The following is a 23,117-nucleotide window of genomic DNA, read 5'->3' as shown; positions in this document are numbered from 1 at the left end:
CCCACGACCTCCTGTATAACAGGCGAGGTAGTTAACATCTCCTAGCCACCGTGATGATGATGATGAGAGAGAGACACGCAAACTCCAAATATACAGCAGCAGGCGTTAGCGTCGGGATCGAGCCCACGACCTCCTGCATACCAGGCGAGGTAGTTAGCATCTCACCACCGCGGCGCCCCCAATTCGCATTGCTAATTATCAAGGGGGAACATTCACGGTGTCGAGAGGAGTTGTGGACATGGCCTAGCGGTAATGTCTCCTTCGTATGTCTTTAGACCGATATAATGACGCAGTGTATGCTCTATGTTATTGACAGTATTTGGCTGCTACTTCGTTGAGCTAGCATTTGTGGGCAGGTCGCGTCTGAAAAAGAAGCTAAAAGCTCAGTGGGTTTTACCTGGTAAGTTAATTGCTTAGTTTTATACGTATTTTTTAGTGACTTGATTACCTTTCCTATACTTTCCACTTCTATCATGTTTTTTGTATTGTTTGTTGTTGTAACGTTCTGACCCGCTTTATAGCTCACCGGATTCCTCCATAAATAAATATTACAAATTTGTGCGTTTATATTTTCCACAATGATAATAATTATTTTCTGTTACGTATTACACAATAAGCATCGAACTAGGACCCATATCTAACAGAGAGGCCAGTCCTTGCCTGTAAACATCTTACGCTTCACCAGCATTGAATTCACCAACTCTGCTGACAAGACACTGTAGACAGGGACTACTCTAATAATAATAATACATTTTATTTGTGAGCGCTTTTCTGAATACTCAAAGACACTTTATATAAAATCATAAAAGCAGCGAAAACAACATCAAATGGTAAAAACACTAAAAACACATCAAACTTAGCAAAACATTAAAATCAATTTTAAAAAGGTGAGTTTTAGTCAATGATTTGAACGCTGGAAGGTCGGTGCAGTCACGGATTTGTTTTGGGAGAGAGTTCCAAAGTGAGGGGGCAGCTATAGAGAAGGCTCTGTCGCCCCAGGTTCTACTTACGAACATTCGACTTACGAACTTTCAGAGATACGAACAAACCTGTCCGTATGTCCAGTTGCCTGTCCGGAGCAAGAGTCATAAGGTCAACCGTCGTGCAATAGATGGCGGTGGTGGCATCTGCAGAACGTGAAGAACCAGTGGCATCTACATCTGCAGGAGACTATACAACTTTTAAAGCCAATTCCCCGTGCTTAGTAGACATGCCATACAACATGTTTGGAATCGAGAGGAGTAACATATCGACTCAGAACAGACCTCTGGCACCTAATTCGTTCGTAAATACAGGAGCTCCTGTATCAACGGGACCCTTTTTTTACCAGTGTTTGCATGTTCTACCACGAGCATGTGTGGTTAATGCAGACATGATGCCTTGCAATAGGTGTCTCGTTTACTTGTAAATCTCAACAGCTCCAGCATTGTTGCCGGAAAGGTCAAAGCCTATTCTTTTTTCAAGACACTATACACTATGTCTAAACCAGCCCTCAGTTTGCTTGCACTGAATCAGTGGCTGCAGGAATTCCGTGCTACCAGAAGGCTGTGGCACTGATGGGTTGTGTTAAAAAAAACGTTATTTTTTAATATGGAGATATTTATGTATGAAAGAGACATATTACCTCCTTATAGATCAAATAAGAAATCATTACCCATTAGGTTAGGGGCTGCAGGACGACTTGCACAAGCGTGGAGCTCATAAGCTACGGTGACAAGATGTTAACTACCTTGCCTGGTATGCCGGAGGTCGTATATTTGGATTTTGCACATTCCCCCCGTGGTCGCGTAGATTTTTCTCCGGTTTTTCCCCCTCCTCGTTTAGAAACATGCGTGTAGATGATTTGCCTGCTATAAGTGTCCCCACGAGAAGCCACTTCGTTGAGCTATCATTTGTTATAGCTAGGGTTGCTTCTGAAAAAGAGCTGTTTCGCTCAGTGCGCCTTACCTGGTAAAATAAAAAAACATAGTTTAGTTTCCCAGGTGTTTTGCCGCTGTTATGACGGTTCAGCTTCGCCGATTTCATACATTCCTCTTACACTTGCACTCAACCGACGGTTTGCAATGCGGCTAAAATTAGGTGGGGCGCGAATACACAACTCTTCTAGGGTTTTAGAAGAATCTATATTTTTAAGACCAGTGTTGTTTAGGTCGCCACTGTTGTACTTACCCCCCCCGGCCCCCCCCCCCCCCCCCATGGCCCATTGTTGTATTCACTATCACCACCACATTTATTGAGAACCGCTTTTTGTGTTTAGTTTTGTTGTGACCCCCCTGCCCCCCGGCACCTCCGATTAGCAAGGCTGGATACGTACGGTGCGAAAGAAGTTCAACGTGCATACAGTACACGTACAGATGTCAACAGTGTTCATGCTACGGAGAGAATGTCACCCTCTATGGCAGGGGTGGGGATCGTCCGGCCCACGGGCCGTATGAGGCCCGTGAAATCATTTGGTCTCGGGCCCTGCCAAGGCAACCACAGGCGGGACTCGAAATTCAATAAATCTAGGAGAGCAAACCTGGAAAAGCAGTTGCGAGTAGCAACATCATCAATACCGGCTAACATCATCACACGCCTCGCCATCGTCAATACCAGCTAACATCACCACACCTCGCTAAAGAGAAGCAGTTCCAGCCATCGCATTAGGGGCGAGTTAATTAAACGTTTGACCAAATATAACGGGCTAATTTTTAAGTTGATAATTTTATATGGCCCGCGAATGATGTTATAAATATCCAAATGGCCCTTGGCAGAAAAAAATGTTCCCCACCCCTGCTCTATGGGAATGTGCAATTTCCACCACTGCATCAGTCACCAGCACAATGTGGGTGCCTCCCATTGGTTGCAGACATGTTCACTAAGAATAGAAACATTTTTTACGACGGGGAGTAAAAAATAAACCAGTTTGTCTTGCTTCTTGTCTTTTATAGTCACGATTTGTTATCGGTTACACTTCAAGCTGACACCACAATGGGAGTCAATTGCAGGGAGATAAATTCAGAGGTTGGATTTATTATGTTTGGGCGATCCGGAGGAAAAAGAAAATCAAATTCGACTGCCCTCACTGCAAGCAATAAATGGCACGGCATTAGTGACAACACAACAACAAACACAGCCGATTGCACCAAATCATTAGACGCTCTCACGGTGGAGTATGTATGTTCGCCTTCTTTCACGCCGTACGTAGCCAGCCGTGCTAACCGGAGGTGCCGGGGGTAAGGACAACGAAACTAGACACAAAAAAGGATTGTGGGTAATATGTTGACTATGGAGTTGTTTACCCCATTTAATAACATTTTGGTCCATCAGCCGACGGGCTCAGCAGTGTTTCGTGGATACAATTGCGGAGCTAGGCTTTTCAGGTAGGCGGGGGGGGGGGGGGGCAACCCCTCAGCAATGAAAAATGATAGAGGAGTTGTTAGTAAGTAAGGACTTGTCCCTTGCTGTTTATTCGACGCATCTGGCGATCGATCGAGGGTCGAATTCGAACCGCGCTGTGTGATCGGCATCGTGCTCGCTGAAGGTGAATGAATGCCTTCTGTGAAGTCGTGGACTGTATCATCAACTGCGCACAATTCTGAGTCACTTATAACTGCTTTGCCGTTACTTATTGCCAATTATGGACTCAGACTATTGCCCTATCATCTCATAGAGTCCCTGGGACATAATACGCTACACAGTTGCAGTGCAAAATGCCGATGTATTACTAATAAACCCCCAATGATCCGATTGAAATGAGGCATTTCGATCGGATCATTTCGGGGGGGAGGGGGGCACGTGCCACCCCACCCCCCCCCCTCCACTGGCTTCACCAGTGCGTGGATATAACTCTGCCTTGTCACATCAGGCAACCCAGCAGTGATTGTACGAGAGGCCTGACCGCTGACGAGACTCAACAAGTTGAATCTGCTCCCAGCGTTTGCCTGCCCAAGTTGCGCTGTGAAGCCCGCCACCCAGGTGTGACACCTTGGCCACGGCTAACATCAGTCGCGAGTGATATCCTCGGCAGTCCAATTGCTCACCGACACTGCATTGCGAAGCATTCATCCAGCAGTGGATTAACAAAGGGCTGTACATACATGTGTTGACATGTGAAAGAAAGGGCTTTAGCTCGGCATGTCTTGCAATCCACATTGATTGTGAACCAACCGTGACAATGGCTGTTAATGCACAGAGGTGACATCGCCAACGCTTGCAACGAAATGCGATACGCGGCCTCGTGTACACGTCCCTTGCCAAGCACCAAAGAGGCGCACTTACGGACCATCCCCTGTACGCAATGATGACCGCTCCGAGCGCTCTCTCTATCTCTCTATTTATATGTGTGTGTGTGATCCTGCATGCACACGCGGAATAGCTCACACCTGCGCAAACTATAAATACCTCGCGCCAAGGGGCACAGGTGTAATTGGGGTTTTGCACCGTTGCAGACTGCAACCTGAAATTGCAGATTGCGCCGCGGCATTCACCTGCGCGGAGTGGACCCTCACTCCGGCCAGGACACGGCCAAGGCGGTACACATTTGGGTTAAAGCCATTCTGGATTAGCTCGTGAAAGCAGTCATTGCAAATCGAGTGATGAAATATGTTGCGTTTTGTGCGTTTATACGCGCCGGAGGAAAACTACATATTTTAATATTGTAATTAATATAATTAAAAAAATATATATATAAATTTTAAAATACAAATTATAATGTTGAATATAATGTTCATACAATATAATGAGGCGGGAGACTAAAGCAAATGCCTCAATGATGCAGCTCGTATTGTCCAATTGAATGTAGCTCACTGACAACGCTAATCAGTCGCTGCCGTGTCTATATATATTTTTTTTACAATTCGACATCCAAGCCCAGGCTTCTCGCCTGGGCGGAGGACGCAGGCTGACAGTGGGATAGGCTGCCCGCGTGCAGTCGGATCGGGGAGTCGCACTCAGCCCTCTGAATCAAGGGGGCTCAGCAAATATGCACCGCTGGGAAGGAATGTAACCATTGTATGGATGGACCGATCCCGCCAGAGGATTGTGGAATGTCCACCCAAGGCTGACTCGGGAAGGAAGGCCATGTGACAACACAAGCAGCACTGCTTTCTTGCTCCTTTTAGAGACACTGTTGACTTTTTATTTATTGTGGTTCCCTAAAACCAATTTTAATTCGATATAATTTATGTGGCCAGCGATGGGTTTAATTGATGACAGATGCAGAACGCTGGGTTCGCGAACAATATACAAATATACAAAATGACAACTCCGTTGGATTATCCATAATAGAGGTTTTTGGGTCAGATCGCATGAATAGAAATGTGTCGTTAAACCCGCCACCACTCGACACAGTCAATTAGTAAGGTTTGTCACGTACACAAAACATGCCAGTTAGTTACTAGTACAGCACACCAGTGTGTTGGAGAGTAAATCCACAACATTTACATTGAGTATGGCATTTCGCCAGTAATTACACGAGTATCAACAGGCGACAGACATATTTGTGGAAAAATCCTCCTGTTGCGGTCTTAAATAAACTTACAAAACGATCGTCCAAATATCCCGTTTCAATCATAAATCTTCCTGGATGAAAAGACAATATATCTATGGGACCTTGTTGGCAGTCCAAAATGATGAAAAATAAAAATCGGTTTTACCCTTTCTGGCAATAAAACAGGTCTTAAGATGTTCAAACACTAAAAAGGTCCCATGCTATAGCTGCTCACCCCGAGATATAAATGCTCTGATACGTGCATTGTCCTGGTGCTGACACTGGTGGGACAAGGCCATGAAGAAGGCTGTCTGCGGTGTAGGCCAATCAGTTTCAAAGACAATGCAAATATTATTATGGTCACACCCCCCCCCACACACGGTCACCCCCCCCACACGGTCACCCCCCCCCACAGGTCACCCCCCCACACGGTCACCCCCCCCCCCCACAGGTCACCCACCCATACGGTCACCCACCCCACACGGTCACCCCCCCACACGGTCACCCTCCCCACACGGTCACCCCCCCCACACGGTCACCCCCCCCCCCACAGGTCACCCACCCATACGGTCACCCACCCCACACGGTCACCCCCCCACACACGGTCACCCCCCCCCCACACACGGTCACCCCACACGGTCACACGGTCACTCCCCTCCCCCACACGGTCACCCCCCCCACTCCCCCCCCCCCACACTCCCCCCCACAAACACCCCTCCACAGTCCCCCCACCCCAACACACACTCCCCCAACCCCAACGCTCCCACTTCCTTATAAATTATTCACTCTCATCCTGCCGGTCTATCCGCCCGCCCGCCCTCTCGCCAGCCTGCCGGCCGGCAACAACTCCGGCGCGTGCCGTGAGACAAGAACCCCTGGGCGTGCGAGCCGCCAAGTGCGCGAGAAACGAGCTGGCTAAGCGAGGCGTCGCCTCCCTAACTTTCCACGTGGAACAAACACAAATAATAAAAACATCAACAGCTTGAACCTCTAACGCCCTGCCGCCAACGGTACTCGCTAACTGCCGTAGAGAGCAAAAGAGAGAGAGCGATATGACGGCTCAAGAGGATCCAGGTAGGACTCACGGACGAGCAGGAAGGTAGCAAGGCCACGCGATGAGCCAGCGCCAACAATTGTCCAAGATCTGCGATCCTCTGCCTATGAAGGTGTCATCGGCCACTTAAACGAGCGCTGACGTGTGACGGGGGGAGGAAACCGGAGCAGCCGGAGAAATCTCGCGCGTGAGTAGGAAGGGGAAAAAAACCCACCCCCTATCCCGCAGAGACGGAACAATTGGAGTTCCACATTTTTTTGCCGTGCCGCCTTCCCCTGACGAACCAGGGAACCCGCGGGCTCCTCCTGGGCACCCGCTCATGGCAAAGGGAGCGGGAGCTTCGTGATGTGCGCGGTGAATCCACCATCTCTCGCTGCTGGGCCCCCCACAGCGCTGGATTACAGTCAAGCCGCGCGCATCGCCGCCGCCGCCACAACCGATACCAATGCCCCCTGCCGCCTGCCACGAAGTGGCAGTGACGTCACCGCAGCACCTGTGCCAGGCCGGGTGCACTTTGAGGCCACGTGAAGTTGTCGAAGGCTCGCTGCTGGCAGGAGGTCTCGGGACGGACCCAGGTGCCATGGGTTGGCTGACCTGAGATGGCCGGTAGATGCACCAGCTGAAGCCCCTAAGGGCCACCACCGCCGCCACCACCACCAAAGAATTAGCATCAGTCACCCTTGAAGCTCGTGCGGATGGATTTATGAGAGTCGGGCGTTGGAGCGATGGCCGTTAGTTTCGCCCGGTGTATCATTTCGCGGACGGTTGCGCCACGGCACATATTGTTGGTGACACGCTTTAAATTACCCCTTCTTAGGCCTTGTAGTACACGGGTCGGCAACCTGCGTCTCAGGGGTGCATGCGGTTCGCTCTCTCTCTCGAGGGACAGCTTCGTGAGCGTTATTTATTAAGGGCCACCACCGTCTCGTATTCACCAGACACCGCATTGTGGCTCTTGAAATATTGAGGGGTTTTTTTTGTTGTTGTTGTTGTTTCTTTCACCGAATTCGAATACAAATTGCCTCTTGTTGTTATGTTGGTTGCCCGACCGCTGGCCCAGCCCCATCACTGGGGACGGTTTCCGTGAGCTGGCGACGGTCTCGAGGACAGCAGCAAACACGGGGCGCTTCAAAACAATGTTAACACTTCCGAGAATGTGCAACAACACCACGTGACATGTGCTGCTGCCTCCTCCGGGCTCTGGAGACCACCCGGAGAAGATTCCAGGCCACGTGTTGACAACGATGGCGAACACGTGGGGGAGACTCTTTGAGTTTTTTTGAAGCTATTAACGTTACATTTGTTATCGTGTCACAGTGTTACTCTTCGGTTCTTTCGGTAAAGTAACGTAGGAAGAAAATAAATTGAATAATAGAGTACGACGTTTCGATTGCAACACAAGCAACCGTCATCAGGCAGAACTACATTTGCGTTGTCTCTCTCAAATTTAGTTCTACCTGATGACGGTTGCTTGTGTTGCAATCGAAACGTCGTGTGCTATTATTTTATTTATTTTCTTTCTACGTTACTTTACCGAAAGAACGAAAGAGTAATTCCTGCAGTCACGAAAGCTTCAAATCAAGTATGTTACAGTGTATTATCCGTTATTTTCCCATTAGTGTTAACATTGTTTTGAAGCACCCTGCACATGCAATCGCTGGATTACTTTCTATTTATTTTCTTCATATTTATTCATCGCAACTTGCTAACGTATTCTTTCTCTATCTTGCTGTCATGTAGTTTAAACAAAAGTATTGTTTGTTGATGTAACTTGCCGACGCCCCCGTGCCCCCCCTTACGGGACATCTGTGAAAAAGAGCTTCATGGCTCATCGGATTCCTCCAGGTTAAATAAATATTCTGATTCTGCTCGGCATGTGTGTGTGCGCGCGCGTAAATTTAAGCAAGGGCGAAGCAATTATCCCATAGCATGCGCTCCGTCGGAGAATTATGGCGAATAATGAAATGAATGCCAGCGCAGACAACGGCGGTGTTTTATTTAATTGCCGAAATGAAATAACGTCGATTATGAAAACCCATTGTGCGATGGATTAAATGACATTTCATTTCGCAATTTGAACAAATCCGCATTAGCCGATTAGGCATGATGAAAAGGGCAATTGATCTCATCACTTACATCACCGTATTTTCATAATTATACCATATGGCGGTTTATCTAACAACACGTGGCAAGAGCTACAAGTTTCCCCATGTGGCTACACCTTTCAGCATAGCTCCGACCGTCTGTTTATTGCACACATCACTGGCACGTAAAAAGATCCCCCGTACAGCCTTCACAGACTGTTGGGGCAAGTGCTGTTAGCGAGCAGCACCTATGAAGGCTGGCACGGCACACGAGGGGGTGGGTGGCCAGCACCTCGCCCGTGCCACCTTCGTCTCCCTAGTGATGATGTTTACACACCGCACCCGGAACTCATTTAAGGCTGAGTCGACCTCGGGGAGAGCCGAGACCGGTTCAGATGATCGTCACTCGTTTTGGACGTGAGTGGGAATCGAACCCGGATCGCTGGGTTCGTAGCGCAGCGTAGCGCTAACCACTACGATACCGCTCCCGACGGGCACGTACATGTTTACACACAAATACAGCGGAGTAAGGCCGTACCAATTTAATCAATTTATATCAATTATTTAAGCTGTGACAACACACGCAACAACGTATGCCCCGGGCGATTCACGAACGCGAACTGGGATAAATTATCAAATAATGAGGCACCTGAGAGTAACTTGTTCTTGCTGATTTAAAAGCAACACGCACAGTGTGTCGAAATAAGAATGCGTTTTAATCGGTGTATATTTCCTGCAATGACATATTGATCGTAATCATGGACATTGTCAAAAACAAAGAGACCAAGAGCTGAGACGTTACGGCAAAGAAGCGTGCAGCTTTGTATTCTGGAAAAATGTGGAAATGTACAGGGCGGTCCAACGTGACTTTGTAACCACCCCCCCCCCCCAATTAATTGATTGCAAGACCAGCGTGATATTCATTACACATAATCCTTTCCTGCCGTGGTGGATCTTGGCACGTAATCAAAATCGCATTGCATGAATCGACTGCATCGAACGCGAGGAAGCGGTGTAAAATTTGCTCCGAATTTTTGTTTTTCGGCCCGACTTAAGATCCACCGATCAAAGCAAGGAAGGGTGGCGAGATGTTGACTACCTCGCCTGGTATGCAGGAGGTCGTGCGTTCGATTCCGGACCCTGACACCTGCATATTTGGAGTTTGCGTGTCTCTCTCTCCCCGTGGTCGCGTGGATTTTTCTCCGGATCCTCCGGTTTCCCCCCCGCACATTTAGACTGAACATCACGCGTTGAGAGCATTTGGCTGCTATAAAGTTCCACATGATAAAGCCACTTCGTTGAGCTATCATTTGTGCCTGCTGCTGTACTTTTGGAGTCTGTGTCTCTCTCTCTGTGGTGAGATGTTGACTACCTCGCCTGGTATGCAGGAGGTCGTGGGTTCGATCCCGACCCTGACGCCTGCTGCTGTATATTTGGAGTTTGCGTGTCTCTCTCTCATCATCATCACGGTGGCTAGGAGATGTTAACTACCTCGCCTGGTATGCAGGAGGTCGTGGGTTCGATCCCGACCCTGACGCCTGCTGCTGTATATTTGGAGTTTGCGTGTCTCTCTCTCTCTCCGTGGTGAGATGTTAACTACCTCGCCTGGTGTGCAGGAGGTCGTGGGTTCGATCCCGACCCTGACGCCTGCTGCTGCTGTATATTTGGAGTTTGCGTGTCTCTCTCCCCGTGATCACGTGGATTTTTCTCCGGGGTTTTTCCCCTCCACATTTCGAATCGACGTGCGCTTTAGAGTATTTGGCTGCTGGTATGAAATTGCACGCGGTAAGCCACTTCGTTGAGCTATCATTTGTGATGGACAAGTCGCGTCTGACAAAAGAGCTGTATATAGCTCAGTGGGCCTTACCCGGCCACGTGAAAATAGCAAATATAATGAATCGACGCTTTCCTTACCTTGAGAAGTCGCCCTTTGCTTCCTGCGAAAACAAGAGACAAGTTCAGGGTTAAGCGGTGGGCACACACCGAGCTGTGAGAGATGAATAACCCAACACTCACTCGCGTCCACGTGATGATTGGTTCCTCACTTGTATCCAAGCATACAGGAAGCTAGAGGTGCAGCCCTGAAATTGCCGCAGCTGGTAGAAGAGCCTCCCACTCGAGAGGACAGAGAGAGAGAGAGCTCGAGAGAGGGTTCCCCCTAGGAGCGGAGTGTTTTCTAGATTTAACTTTTTCCATAAAGGTTAACTTTACAATCCCACTATCCCGATTCAATTCCTGGCCAACAACGATGAGAGTGGTTCTTTGTAATATGTACCCGGCTTGGGCATTCTCTAGGTTGCCTCAGCCTGAAATGAGTACCTGGTGAACGACGATTCATTTCAGCACTGGGAAGACAAAAGGGGTCAGGAGGGGGTGCTCGCCAGACTATATCTCCTGGTGTACCATTCTGGCATTAATAGGTGCTCACTAACAACACTTCCTGCGGTGGTTTATCAGGTTAAACAGAGGACCTTTCTGTTATCGTCTATGCATGTATATACATGCATGTATGTAGTCGGGAGCGGTAGTGTAGCGGTTAGCGCGGGCTGCGCTACGAACCTGGCGAACCAGTTTCGATTCCCGCTCACGGCCAACACCGAGTGACGATTATCTGAACCGGTCCTGGGCCTCCCCTAGGTCAACTCAGCCTTAAATGAGTGCCTGGTGCAGTGTGTAAACATTGTCACTAGGGAGACAAAGGCGGCCCGGCGTGGTGCCAGCCACCCACCCCCTCGTGTGCCGTGCCGGCCTTCATAGGTGCTCGCTAACAGCACTTGCCCCAACAGTCTGTTCAGGCTATACGGGGGATCTTTGTCTTTGCATTTGTATGTATGCACACACGTGTCTGCTTGCCGTTGTTAATTGGTTAGCGCGCTGCGCTACGAACCTGGCGACCCGAGTTCGATTCCCGCTCACGGCCAACACCAGTGACGATTTTCCTGGGTCTCCCCTAGGTCGACTCAGCCTCAAATGAATACCTGGTGCGGTGTGTAATCATCGCCACTGGGGGAGACAAAGGCGGCTGGGTGTGGTGCTGGCCACCCACCCCCTCGTGTGCGGTCCCAGCCTTCAAAGGTGTTACTCGCTATAACAGCACTTGCCCCAACATCTATGAAGGCTATACGGGGGGGGATCCTTGCGTGCTTGCGAGCTTTTTGTGGCCAGCGGTGTAGCAGTGGCTAACGCTCTGCGCTACGAAACCGATGGCCCGAGTTCGATTGCCAGCATTTGGCTAACGACAGCGGGCGAGCGTTATCCGAACGGGTCCTGGGCTTCGTGGGAGTGTCAACATTGCCACTTTGGGGAGACAACGTTGTCCGGTTGTGGAGAAACAGCTGCTACCTATAGCGGCCCTTGCCCTATCGCTCTTCGAAGCTATACAGAGCGGCGGGGCGGGGCGAGGAGGAGAGGGGGGGGGGGTACAATTGTTTCGTGCAAAAATATATTTCTGCTAACGCTTCCCACGCAATGGGAACTCCGTTCGGTTTCAAATCTCCTTCATGTCACGCAGGGGTCGGGTTCTGCTTGAAGCATCCGGATGGTAAAACCCGCAGCGGGACCGAATACCCTGAAAATAAACAAAAACAACTCCACGAACCCAACCAGCGCGCACTCGCGCATCAAGCACCTTGGCAGGTTCTCATCATGCAAGTCCTGATCCCAGTTTATTAATTTGCAAGCACCATGGCCGGTTCTCATCATGCAAGTCCTGATCCCAGTTTATTAATTTGCAAGCACCATGGCAGGTTCTCATCATGCAAGTCCTGATCCCAGATTATTAATTTGCAAGCACCATGGCCGGTTCTCATCATGCAAGTCCTGATCCCAGTTTATTAATTTGCAAGCACCATGGCAGGTTCTCATCATGCAAGTCCTGATCCCAGATTATTAATTTGCAAGCACCATGGCCGGTTCTCATCATGCAAGTCCTGATCCCAGTTTATTAATTTGCAAGCACCATGGCAGGTTCTCATCATGCAAGTCCTGATCCCAGATTATTAATTTGCAAGCACCATGGCCGGTTCTCATCATGCAAGTCCTGATCCCAGTTTATTAATTTGCAAGCACCATGGCAGGTTCTCATCATGCAAGTCCTGATCCCAGATTATTAATTTGCAAGCACCATGGCCGGTTCTCATCATGCAAGTCCTGATCCCAGTTTATTAATTTGCAAGCACCATGGCAGGTTCTCATCATGCAAGTCCTGATCCCAGATTATTAATTTGCAAGCACCATGGCCGGTTCTCATCATGCAAGTCCTGATCCCAGTTTATTAATTTGCAAGCACCATGGCAGGTTCTCATCATGCAAGTCCTGATCCCAGATTATTAATTTGCAAGCACCATGGCCGGTTCTCATCATGCAAGTCCTGATCCCAGATTATTAATTTGCAAGCACCATGGCCGGTTCTCATCATGCAAGTCCTGATCCCAGTTTATTAATTTGCAAGCACCATGGCCGGTTCTCATCATGCAAGTCCTGATCTCAGATTATTAATTTGCAAGCACCATGGCAGGTTCTCATCATGCAAGTCCTGATCCCAGATTATTAATTTGCAAGGTCATTACTGAGCAATGGGGTAGTTTGGCCAATACCATTGACATTGTTGCTTTTATCTAGCTATGGGGAGGAGGCTGGGGGGGGAGAGGGGGCGGGGAAATCATCCCGGGTCGGGAATCGAACCCAGGCCCTTCTCGCTTCGAGGCACAGGTGATTAAACCACCGCGCCACCATTCCTGCCTGGGCGAGAGACGTCACAGGTTGCACTGCACCAGCGCCTTGACCAGAGCTGCGTGCAGTTGGCTCTTCTATAATTCAAAGTGCGTGTCTGCAGAGTGTGTGTGTGTGTCTGCAGAGTGTGTGTGTCTGCAGTGTGTGTGTGTCTGCAGAGTGTGCGCGTGTCTGCAGAGTGTGTGTGTCTGCAGAGTGTGTGTGTCTGCAGAGTGTGTGTGTCTGCAGAGTGTGTGTGTCTGCAGAGTGTGTGTGTGTCTGCATAGTGTGTGTGTCTGCAGAGTGTGTGTGTCTGCAGAGTGCGTGTGTCTGTAGAGTGTGTGTGTCTGCAGAGTGTGTGTGTCTGCAGAGTGTGTGTGTCTGCAGAGTGTGTGTGTCTGCAGAGTGTGTGTGTGTCTGCATAGTGTGTGTGTCTGCAGAGTGTGTGTGTCTGCAGAGTGCGTGTGTCTGTAGAGTGTGTGTGTCTGCAGAGTGTGTGTGTCTGCAGAGTGTGTGTGTCTGCAGAGTGTGTGTGTCTGCAGAGTGTGTGTGTGTCTGCATAGTGTGTGTGTCTGCAGAGTGTGTGTGTCTGCAGAGTGCGTGTGTCTGTAGAGTGTGTGTGTCTGCAGAGTGTGTGTCTGTAGAGTGTGTGTGTCTGCAGAGTGTGTGTGTCTGCAGTGTGTGTGTCTGTAGAGTGTGTGTCTGCAGAGTGTGTGTGTGTCTGCAGAGTGTGTGTGTCTGCAGAGTGTGTGTCTGCAGAGTGTGTGTGTGTCTGCAGAGTGTGTGTGTGTCTGCAGAGTGTGTGTCTGCAGAGTGTGTGTCTGCAGAGTGTGTGTGTGTCTGCAGAGTGTGTGTGTGTGTCTGCAGAGTGTGTCTGCATAGTGTGTGTGTCTGCAGAGTGTGTGTGTGTGTGTGCAGAGTGTGTGTGTCTGCAGAGTGTGTGTGTCTGTAGAGTGTGTGTGTCTGTAGAGTGTGTGTGTGTGTGTCTGCAGAGTGTGTGTGTCTGCAGAGTGTGTGTGTGTGCAGAGTGTGTGTGTCTGCAGAGTGTGTGTGTCTGTAGAGTGTGTGTGTCTGTAGAGTGTGTGTGTGTCTGCAGAGTGTGTGTGTCTGCAGAGAGTGTGTGTGTCTGCATAGTGTGTGTGTCTGCAGAGAGTGTGTCTGCAGAGTGTGTGTGTGTCTGCAGAGTGTGTGTGTCTGCAGAGAGTGTGTGTCTGCAGAGTGTGTGTCTGCAGAGTGTGTGTGTCTGCAGAGAGTGTGTGTGTCTGCATAGTGTGTGTGTGTCTGCAGTGTGTGTGTGTGTGTCTGCAGAGTGTGTGTGTCTGCAGAGAGTGTGTGTGTCTGCATAGTGTGTGTGTGTCTGCAGTGTGTGTGTGTCTGCAGTGTGTGTGTGTGTCTGCAGAGTGTGTGTGTCTGCAGAGTGTGTGTGTCTGCAGAGAGTGTGTCTGCAGAGTGTGTGTGTCTGTAGAGTGTGTGTGTGTGTCTGCAGAGTGTGCGTGTCTGCAGAGTGTGTGTGTCTGCATAGTGTGTGTGTCTGCAGAGTGTGTGTGTCTGCAGAGTGTGTGTGTCTGCATAGTGTGTGTGTCTGCAGAGTGTGTGTGTCTGCAGAGTGTGTGTGTCTGCAGAGAGTGTGTGTCTGCAGAGAGTGTGTGTGTCTGCATAGTGTGTGTGTCTGCAGAGAGTGTGTCTGCAGAGTGTGTGTGTGTCTGCAGAGTGTGTGTGTCTGCAGAGAGTGTGTGTGTCTGCAGAGTGTGTGTGTCTGCAGAGTGTGTGTCTGCAGAGTGTGTGTGTCTGCAGAGAGTGTGTGTGTCTGCAGTGTGTGTGTGTCTGCAGAGAGTGTGTGTGTCTGCAGTGTGTGTGTGTCTGCAGTGTGTGTGTGTGTCTGCAGAGTGTGTGTGTCTGCAGAGTGTGTGTGTCTGCAGAGTGTGTGTATCTGCAGAGAGTGTGTGTCTGCAGAGTGTGTGTGTCTGCAGAGTGTGTGTGTGTCTGCAGAGTGTGTGTGTGTCTGCAGAGAGTGTGTCTGCAGAGTGTGTGTGTCTGCAGAGTGTGTGTGTCTGCAGAGAGTGTGTGTGTCTGCAGTGTGTGTGTGTGTCTGCAGAGAGTGTGTGTGTCTGCAGTGTGTGTGTGTCTGCAGTGTGTGTGTGTGTCTGCAGAGTGTGTGTGTCTGCAGAGTGTGTGTGTCTGCAGAGTGTGTGTATCTGCAGAGAGTGTGTGTCTGCAGAGAGTGTGTGTGTCTGCATAGTGTGTGTGTCTGCAGAGAGTGTGTCTGCAGAGTGTGTGTGTGTCTGCAGAGTGTGTGTGTCTGCAGAGAGTGTGTGTGTCTGCAGAGTGTGTGTGTCTGCAGAGTGTGCGTCTGCAGAGTGTGTGTGTCTGCAGAGTGTGTGTGTGTCTGCAGAGTGTGTGTGTCTGTAGAGTGTGTGTGTGTCTGCAGAGTGTGTGTGTGTGTCTGCAGAGTGTGTGTGTGTGTCTGCAGTGTGTGTGCGTGTCTGCAGAGTGTGTGTGTCTGCAGAGTGTGTGTGTCTGCAGAGTGTGTGTCTGCAGAGAGTGTGTCTGCAGAGTGTGTGTGTCTGCAGAGTGTGTGTGTCTGCAGAGAGTGTGTGTGTCTGCAGTGTGTGTGTGTGTCTGCAGAGAGTGTGTGTGTCTGCAGTGTGTGTGTGTCTGCAGTGTGTGTGTGTGTCTGCAGAGTGTGTGTGTCTGCAGAGTGTGTGTGTCTGCAGAGAGTGTGTGTGTCTGCAGTGTGTGTGTGTGTCTGCAGAGTGTGTGTCTGCAGAGTGTGTGTCTGCAGAGTGTGTGTCTGCAGAGTGTGTGTGCAGAGTGTGTGTCTGCAGAGTCTGTGTGTCTGCAGAGTCTGTGTGTCTGCAGAGTGTGTGTGTCTGCAGAGTGCTCTTGAGCTTACTCTTGCCCATTTTTCCTTTTCTGAGCTTGACGAGAGTAAGTGGAAGTCAATGCGATACATTGTCTTGGTCGAGGCATCGGTTGCCGCTTATCGAGTGAGCGGGCGTGCGTTGAGCGGATGCCAGTGGTGGTGCTGCGGTTAGCATTTATGAATGTTTAACACGTCGTAGGCTTTCGCGAACAATATCATCCATAATACAGTTTTTTTGTTAGATCGCGTAAATATATAAATGTGTCGTTAAAGCCGCCACCACCCGACACAGCCAACTAGTAAGGGTTGTCACATAAACAAAACATGCCAATTCGTCACTAGTACAGCACACCGGTGTGTTGGAGAGCAAATCTACAACATTTACAATTTTAGCACTACGTTTCGCCAGTAATTACAACCGGTATCATCAAGCGACAGACAGATTTATAAAACCGGAGGAATAAAAAAAACATTTACAAATGCAAATGTTTTATTAATGTAAATGTTCTGGATTTACTCTCCAACACAAACCTTACTAATTGGCTGTGTTGGGTGGTAGCGGGTTTAACGACAAATTTATCTTCACGCGATTTGACCCAAAAATATCCATGATGGATCCTTATCTCGTGAACGTACAAACAATACATATGCAGTCTGGATAGCGTAATTTGTGCAGTATGTAAACAGAGTTGGCAAGTGCACGGTTCCCAGAGTGAACCGAACATAAACCTCTACTCTGGTCGCATTCAGTAGGATTCATGCCAGAGCAACAATGGGTGGCTGGGTGGTGCAGTGGAAACACTCCTGCCCCAGATCAAAGAAGCGCCTGTGTTAGATTCTCGACTGGGGTGTTTTTTCTGTTTTCTCTCTGCTCTCTCTCTCTCCTTGTTCTGCGTTTGGTTTTTCCTAGGTACCCTCTGCTTTCCTCCGATAGTAAACAAAACAAACAAACCATACAATCTTTCGATTTAAAGCTTTCGTGACTGCAGGGATTCATCTTCTTTGGTTCTTTCGGCAAAGTCACGTAGAATGAGAATAAAATAATAAATTGATAAAATAAAATAACACAATAATATTCTCACGACGTTACGGCCACAACACAAGCGGCCTTCATCAGGTGAAGGGACGAGACTGTCTGGTAGGACAGCGCTGGAGTGCGTGAGAATATTATTGTGTTATTTTATTTCATCAATTTATTATTTTATTCTCATTCTACGTGACTTTACCGAAAGAACCAAAGAAGATAAACCATACAATCTTTCGATTTAAAGCTCTCGTGACTGCAGGGATTAATCTTCTTGGTTCTTTCGGTAAAGTCACGTAGAAGGGAAGTAATAAAATAATAAAAATAAAAACATAAAAATAAAATTCTCACGACGTTTCGGCCACAACACAAGTAGCCTTCCTCAGGTGAAGAAACAGAACTGTCGGGACGACAGCGCTCCAATGAACACTGCTAAGCTTGGCAGCGTCTTTTAAGCTGGGTGGGAGGAGCAGAGCGCCTTGACAAAGGAGTTTACATATCAACAGAAGAATTTAGCATTGAAGTAGCTGTGTTAATTTGATTATGTTGAATTTTCATTATTTTATTATTTCCCTTCTACGTGACTTTACCGAAAGAACCAAGAAGATGAAACCATACAATGTTATCGGTAGAGGCCAGATCAGCGGTCGGCAACCAAAATAACAAGAAGAGCCAATTTTGTTTTTTCGAATTCGGTAAAGGAAGAAGAACATTAAATTAAAATGATTTAAAGCATTCGTGACTGCAGGGATTCATATTCTTGGTTCTTTCGGTAAAGTCACGTAGAAAGGAAACAATAAAATAATACAAATATGAAACAATACAATTCTCACGACGTTTCGACTGCAACACAAGCAATCATTATCAGGTGTGAAAACCACAACAAGAAAATTTCAGATTTCAAATTTTCTAATTTTCTTGCTGTGGTTTTCACACCTGATGATGATTGCTTGTGTTGCAGTCGAAACGTCGTGAAAATTGTATTGTTTTATATTTGTATTATGTTATTGTTTCCCTTCTACGTGACTTGACCGAAAGAAGAAGAACATATCAATGCCTTGTGTAAATAACGTCATGAAGCAGCCCTTAAAGAGCCGGAGCCGCACGTTGCCAACCCCCTGGGCCAGATAAACATCCCAACTTTTAAAAAGACACATACCAGCAAATCATTCAATTGGGATTCACACACCAGCAACAACATCGCCCCCTACTGTGAAATCTCGGCAGGGATCCTCCTGAAGAACGAGCCCTGATACGCGGTGGGGCTTCCTGGGTAAACTAGATAAATAATAATAATAATGCGCAATAAACTAGGTTATTGCCGCGATACAGCGATGTCACGATAATTTAAATGTTCCGCAATGTGAATTCATACATCCACAGACTACGAGGCCAGTGACGTCGCCGACTGAAGGAGGCCGTGTTCGTCCTGCGAATCCAGGTTCCTACTTTTACTGACCATGTTTGAGCATGAGCACGGGCACCGCGCACTGCACGACAGCGTCCGTTCGCACGCATTTGCTGACCGGCGGACATCAGAAGGGTGCCTGCCGTGTGCATGTTGAACTTCCTTCGCACCGCACGGAGCCAACCGTGCCAATCGGAGGTACGGAATGCTTAGCGATCCAGAAGTCACCTAATTTCTTCATAACTGCTGGTTGTTGTGTTTAGTTTTGTTGTCCTTCCCCCGCACCTCCGATTAGCACGGTTGGCTACGTACGGTGCTAAAGAAGTACAACATACATACAAAGACCCCCCCCCCCCCCCCCCGTATAACCTCAACAGACTGTAGGGGCAAGTGCTGTTATCGAGCGGCTATGAAGGCCGGAACGGTACACGAGGGGGTGGGTGGCCAGCACCACGCCCGACCGCCTTTGTCTCCCTAGTGGCGATGTTTACACACCGCACCAGGTACTCATTTGAGGTTGAGTCGACCTAGGGGAGGCCCAGAACCGGTTTAAAATAATGGTCATTGGTGTTTGCCGTGAGCGCGAATCGAACTCGGGTCGCCGGGTTTGTAGCGCAGCGCGCTGATCACGACACTACCGCTCCCCACCTCTGTAATAGTCGTGCTCATTCCCAACCTGTGGTTTCCAACTTGTGGAATGCGGACTCCTGGTGGTTCCGGTATAGAAGGCCGTGGGGGAGTGTGCCGGAGAACTGTTGCAGATACTAGAATTTAGATTATAGTTTGAACTAAGAGAGAAAAAAATGTGTTATTGGTGCACAGTGGTTTCTGAGACAATGTTGAGGGTTAGCAGCGGTTGGTGGGTTCACAAAGGTGGTGAACACCCAATGGCGGAGCCAGGATTTTCACGTAGTGGTGGGCAACCCCTCCAGCGATGAAAAATGATAGAGGCGTTGTTAGTAATAAGTAAGGACTTGTCCCTTGCTTTTTATTCAACGCGTGTGCGGCGATGGTGCAGACATCGATCGAGGTGTCGAATTGGAACCGCGTTGTGTGATCGGCATCGCGCTCGCTGAAGGTGTTGATGCCTTCAGGGAAGTCGTGGACTCTGTAGATGCAACTGCGCACAATTCTGTGAGTCGCTTATAACTGCTTTGCCGTTATTTATTGCCAATTATGGATTCAGACTATTGTCCTATCATCTCATAGAGTCCCTGGTACGTAATAATATGCTATACTGTGGCAGTCGCAAAATGCCGATTTATTACTAATAAACCCCAATGATTCGATCGAAATTAGGGATTTGGATCGAATTATTGGGGGAGGGGGGGGCACTTGCCACCCCACCCCCCCCACACTGGCTCCGCCAGTGTGAACACCCATAGAGTGGGTACCTAGGGGTGCTCCGGTGTCCAGACGTTAACCACCTCCCCTCGTATGGGTTCGATCGTGGGTTCGATCCCGACCCTGACGCCTGCTGCTGTATATTTGGAGTTTGCGTGTCTCTCTCGAATCATCATCACGGTGGCTAGGAGATGGTAACTACCTCGCCTGGTATACAGGAGGTCGTGGGTTCAATCCCAACTCTGACGCCTGCTGCTGCTGTATATTTGGAGTTTGCGTGTCTCTCATCATCATCATCATCACGGTGGCTAGGAGATGTTAACTACCTCGCCTGGTGTACAGGAGGTCGTGGGTTCGATCCCGACCCTGACGCCTGCTGCTGCTGTATATTTTGAGTTTGCGTGTCTCTCTCCCCGTGGTCGCGTAGACTTTTCTCTGGACACTTTATCCCCTCCACATGTAGAATCGAGGTGCGTTTAGAGTTGTTGGTTGCTGCTGCTGCTGCTGTAAATTTCCACGCGAAGAGAAGCCACTTCGTGTGAGCTAACATTTGTGGCCAGGTCGCTTCTGAAAAACGACCTGGTATAGATCAGTGGGCCTTACTTGGTAAAAAAATAATAGTTTATAGTTCAGTTTGAGTTTTTGGAAGCACTGCTCTCCTCGAGTTCATCTCTACATCCTCCTCTAGCGGAGGCCCATCCACCAACAGTGACATTGAGTGAGAAATTGCAGGGCTGCGCCTTCCCCCCTCTCTTAATGATACGAGAAGTTGTACTCGTGCAGGGAGCATGAGTGAAGTTATTTTTTTTTTCAATGTCATTTCCAACCAGCGTGGAGCTGTTATCGCAAGCAAACACACGCACACGCGCAGGAAAACATAGTTTGATCCGTGACTGAAAACGCGAAAGGCATTACATGTAAATGAGACAATGAACCTCATGACATTAGCAGACACAACAGCAGCTGTCAATCATAGTAATCATGTCTCCATGGGACTTGTGCCAGGCTAGGTGCACTTCAGTGGCCATGTGGACATACAGCCATCTTATTGCAAATACTGCTATGATACAAAGAAATGTGTGATAGCAAAATAACGGGCAAAGGTCCTCCATATAACCTGCAGCCGACTGTTGGGGCAAGTGCTGTTAAGCGGCGCACGAGGGGGTGGTCAACACCATGTCAAGTGGCGGTGTTTACTGCACACCGCACCGAGTATTAATTTGAGGCTGAGTCGACCTAGGGGAGGCCCAGGACCGGTTCAGATAATCGCCACTGGTGTTGGCCATGAGCGGGAATCGAACTCGGGTCGCTGGGTTCATGGCACAATGCGCCAACCATTGCACCACCGCTCCCCACCCATACACGCACACAAAACAAAGACAAGATCCCCTGTATGGCCTGAACAGACTGTTGGGACAGGTGCTGTGAGCGAGCACCTCTGAAAGCCAGCACGGCACACGAGTGGATGGCCAGCACCGCACCCATTGCCTCCCCAGTGGCCACAATATTATTACACACCGCACCAGGTACTGTTTTGAGGCTCAGTCGACCTAGGGGAGGCCCAGGACCGGTTCAGATAATCGTCACCGCTGCTGACCGTGAGCGGGAATCGAACCCGGGTCGCCAGGTTTGTAGCTCAGCGCGCTAACCACTACACTACCGCTCCCCACACACATAAATACACATATACCCGCAGGCTACAGCTTTTAAGCCAATTCTGCGCATCAGGTAGTGCATGAAAAATAACACACGCACACACACACACCTGTAGCACGGGGCACGCTGGGACATGCAGATTACATTTTCACCCACAAATGTGAGTTTGTTTATATCGACCTCGCAGTGCTGTTGTCTTTGCACGCACATGCCAAGGCACACAAACAGTGAGGGAAAAAAAGTATTTGATCCCCTGCTGATTTTGTACGTTTGCCCACTGACAAAGAAATGATCAGTCTATAATTTTAATGGTAGGTTTATTTGAACAGTGAGAGACAGAATAACAACAACAAAATCCAGAAAAAAACGCATGTCAAAAATGTTATAAATTTATTTGGATTTTAATGAGGGAAATAAGTGTTTTTTTTAATACAGGTAACGAGCTGAGATTAGGAGCATACTCTTAAAGGGAGTGCTCCTAATCTCAGCTTGTTATCTGTATAAAAGACACCTGTCCGCAGAAGCAATGAATCAGATTCCAAACTCTCCACCATGGCCAAGACCAAAGAGCTCTCCAAGGATGTCAGGGACAAGATTGTAGACCTACACAAGGCTGGAATGGGCTACAAGACCATTGCCAAGCAGCTTGATGAGGTGACAACCGTTGGTGCGATTATGCACAAATGGAAGAAACACAAAATAACTGTTAATCTCCCTCGGCCTGGGGCTCCATGCAAGATCTCACCTCGTGGAGTTGCAATGGTCATGAGAACGGTGAGGAATCAGCCCAGAAGTACACGGGAGGATCTTGTCAATGATCTCAAGGCAGCTGGGACCATAGTCACCAAGAAAACAATTGGTAACACACTACACCGTGAAGGACTGAAATCCTGCAGCGCCCGCAAGGTCCCCCTGCTCAAGAAAGGACATATACATGCCCGTCTGAAGTTTGCCAATGAACATCTGAATGATTCAGAGGACAACTGGGTGAAAGTGTTGTGGTCAGATGAGACCAAAATGGAGCTCTTTGGCATCAACTCAACTCGTCGTGTTTGGAGGAGGAGGAATGCTGCCTATGACCCCAAGAACACCATCCCCACCGTCAATCATGGAGGTGGAAAAATTATGCTTTGGGGGTGTTTTTCTGCTAAGAGGACATGACAACTTCACCGCATCAAAGGGACGATGGACGGGGCCATGTACCGTCAAATCTTGGGTGAGAACCTCCTTCCCTCAGCCAGGGCATTGAAAATGGGTTGTGGATGGGTATTCCAGCATGACAATGACCCAAAACACACGGCCAAGGCAACAAAGGAGTGGCTCAAGTAGAAGCACATTAAGGTCCTGGAGTGGCCTAGCCAGTCTCCAGACCTTAATCCCATAGAAAATCTGTGGAGGGAGCTGAAGGTTCGAGTTGCCAAACGTCAGCCTCGAAACCTTAATGACTTGGAGAAGATCTGCAAAGAGGAGTGGGACAAAATCCCTCCTGAGATGTGTGCAAACC

At 48.8% G+C, this 23,117-nt stretch overlaps 1 protein-coding gene across 5 annotated transcripts in view; it reads right to left on the bottom strand.

Moving 5' to 3' along the window:
* The window catches only part of LOC116952250 (uncharacterized), a 285,282-nt gene that overhangs the window by 92,493 nt on the left and 169,672 nt on the right, over nt 1-23,117 (bottom strand). For all 5 annotated transcript variants that reach the window (XM_076074171.1, XM_032971438.2, XM_076074168.1 and 2 more), the window contains one exon: nt 10,523-10,545. In XM_076074171.1, coding sequence (XP_075930286.1) covers nt 10,523-10,545 — 23 coding nt within the window. The remainder of the gene's footprint in view (nt 1-10,522; nt 10,546-23,117) is intronic.

Source organism: Petromyzon marinus, chromosome 46 (genome assembly GCF_048934315.1).
Source record: "Petromyzon marinus isolate PM22_M1 ecotype Great Lakes invasive population chromosome 46, UKy_Petmar_22M1.pri1.0, whole genome shotgun sequence".
Taxonomy (NCBI): Eukaryota; Metazoa; Chordata; class Hyperoartia; order Petromyzontiformes; family Petromyzontidae; genus Petromyzon; species Petromyzon marinus.
This window is presented reverse-complemented; position numbering and strand designations above follow the sequence as displayed.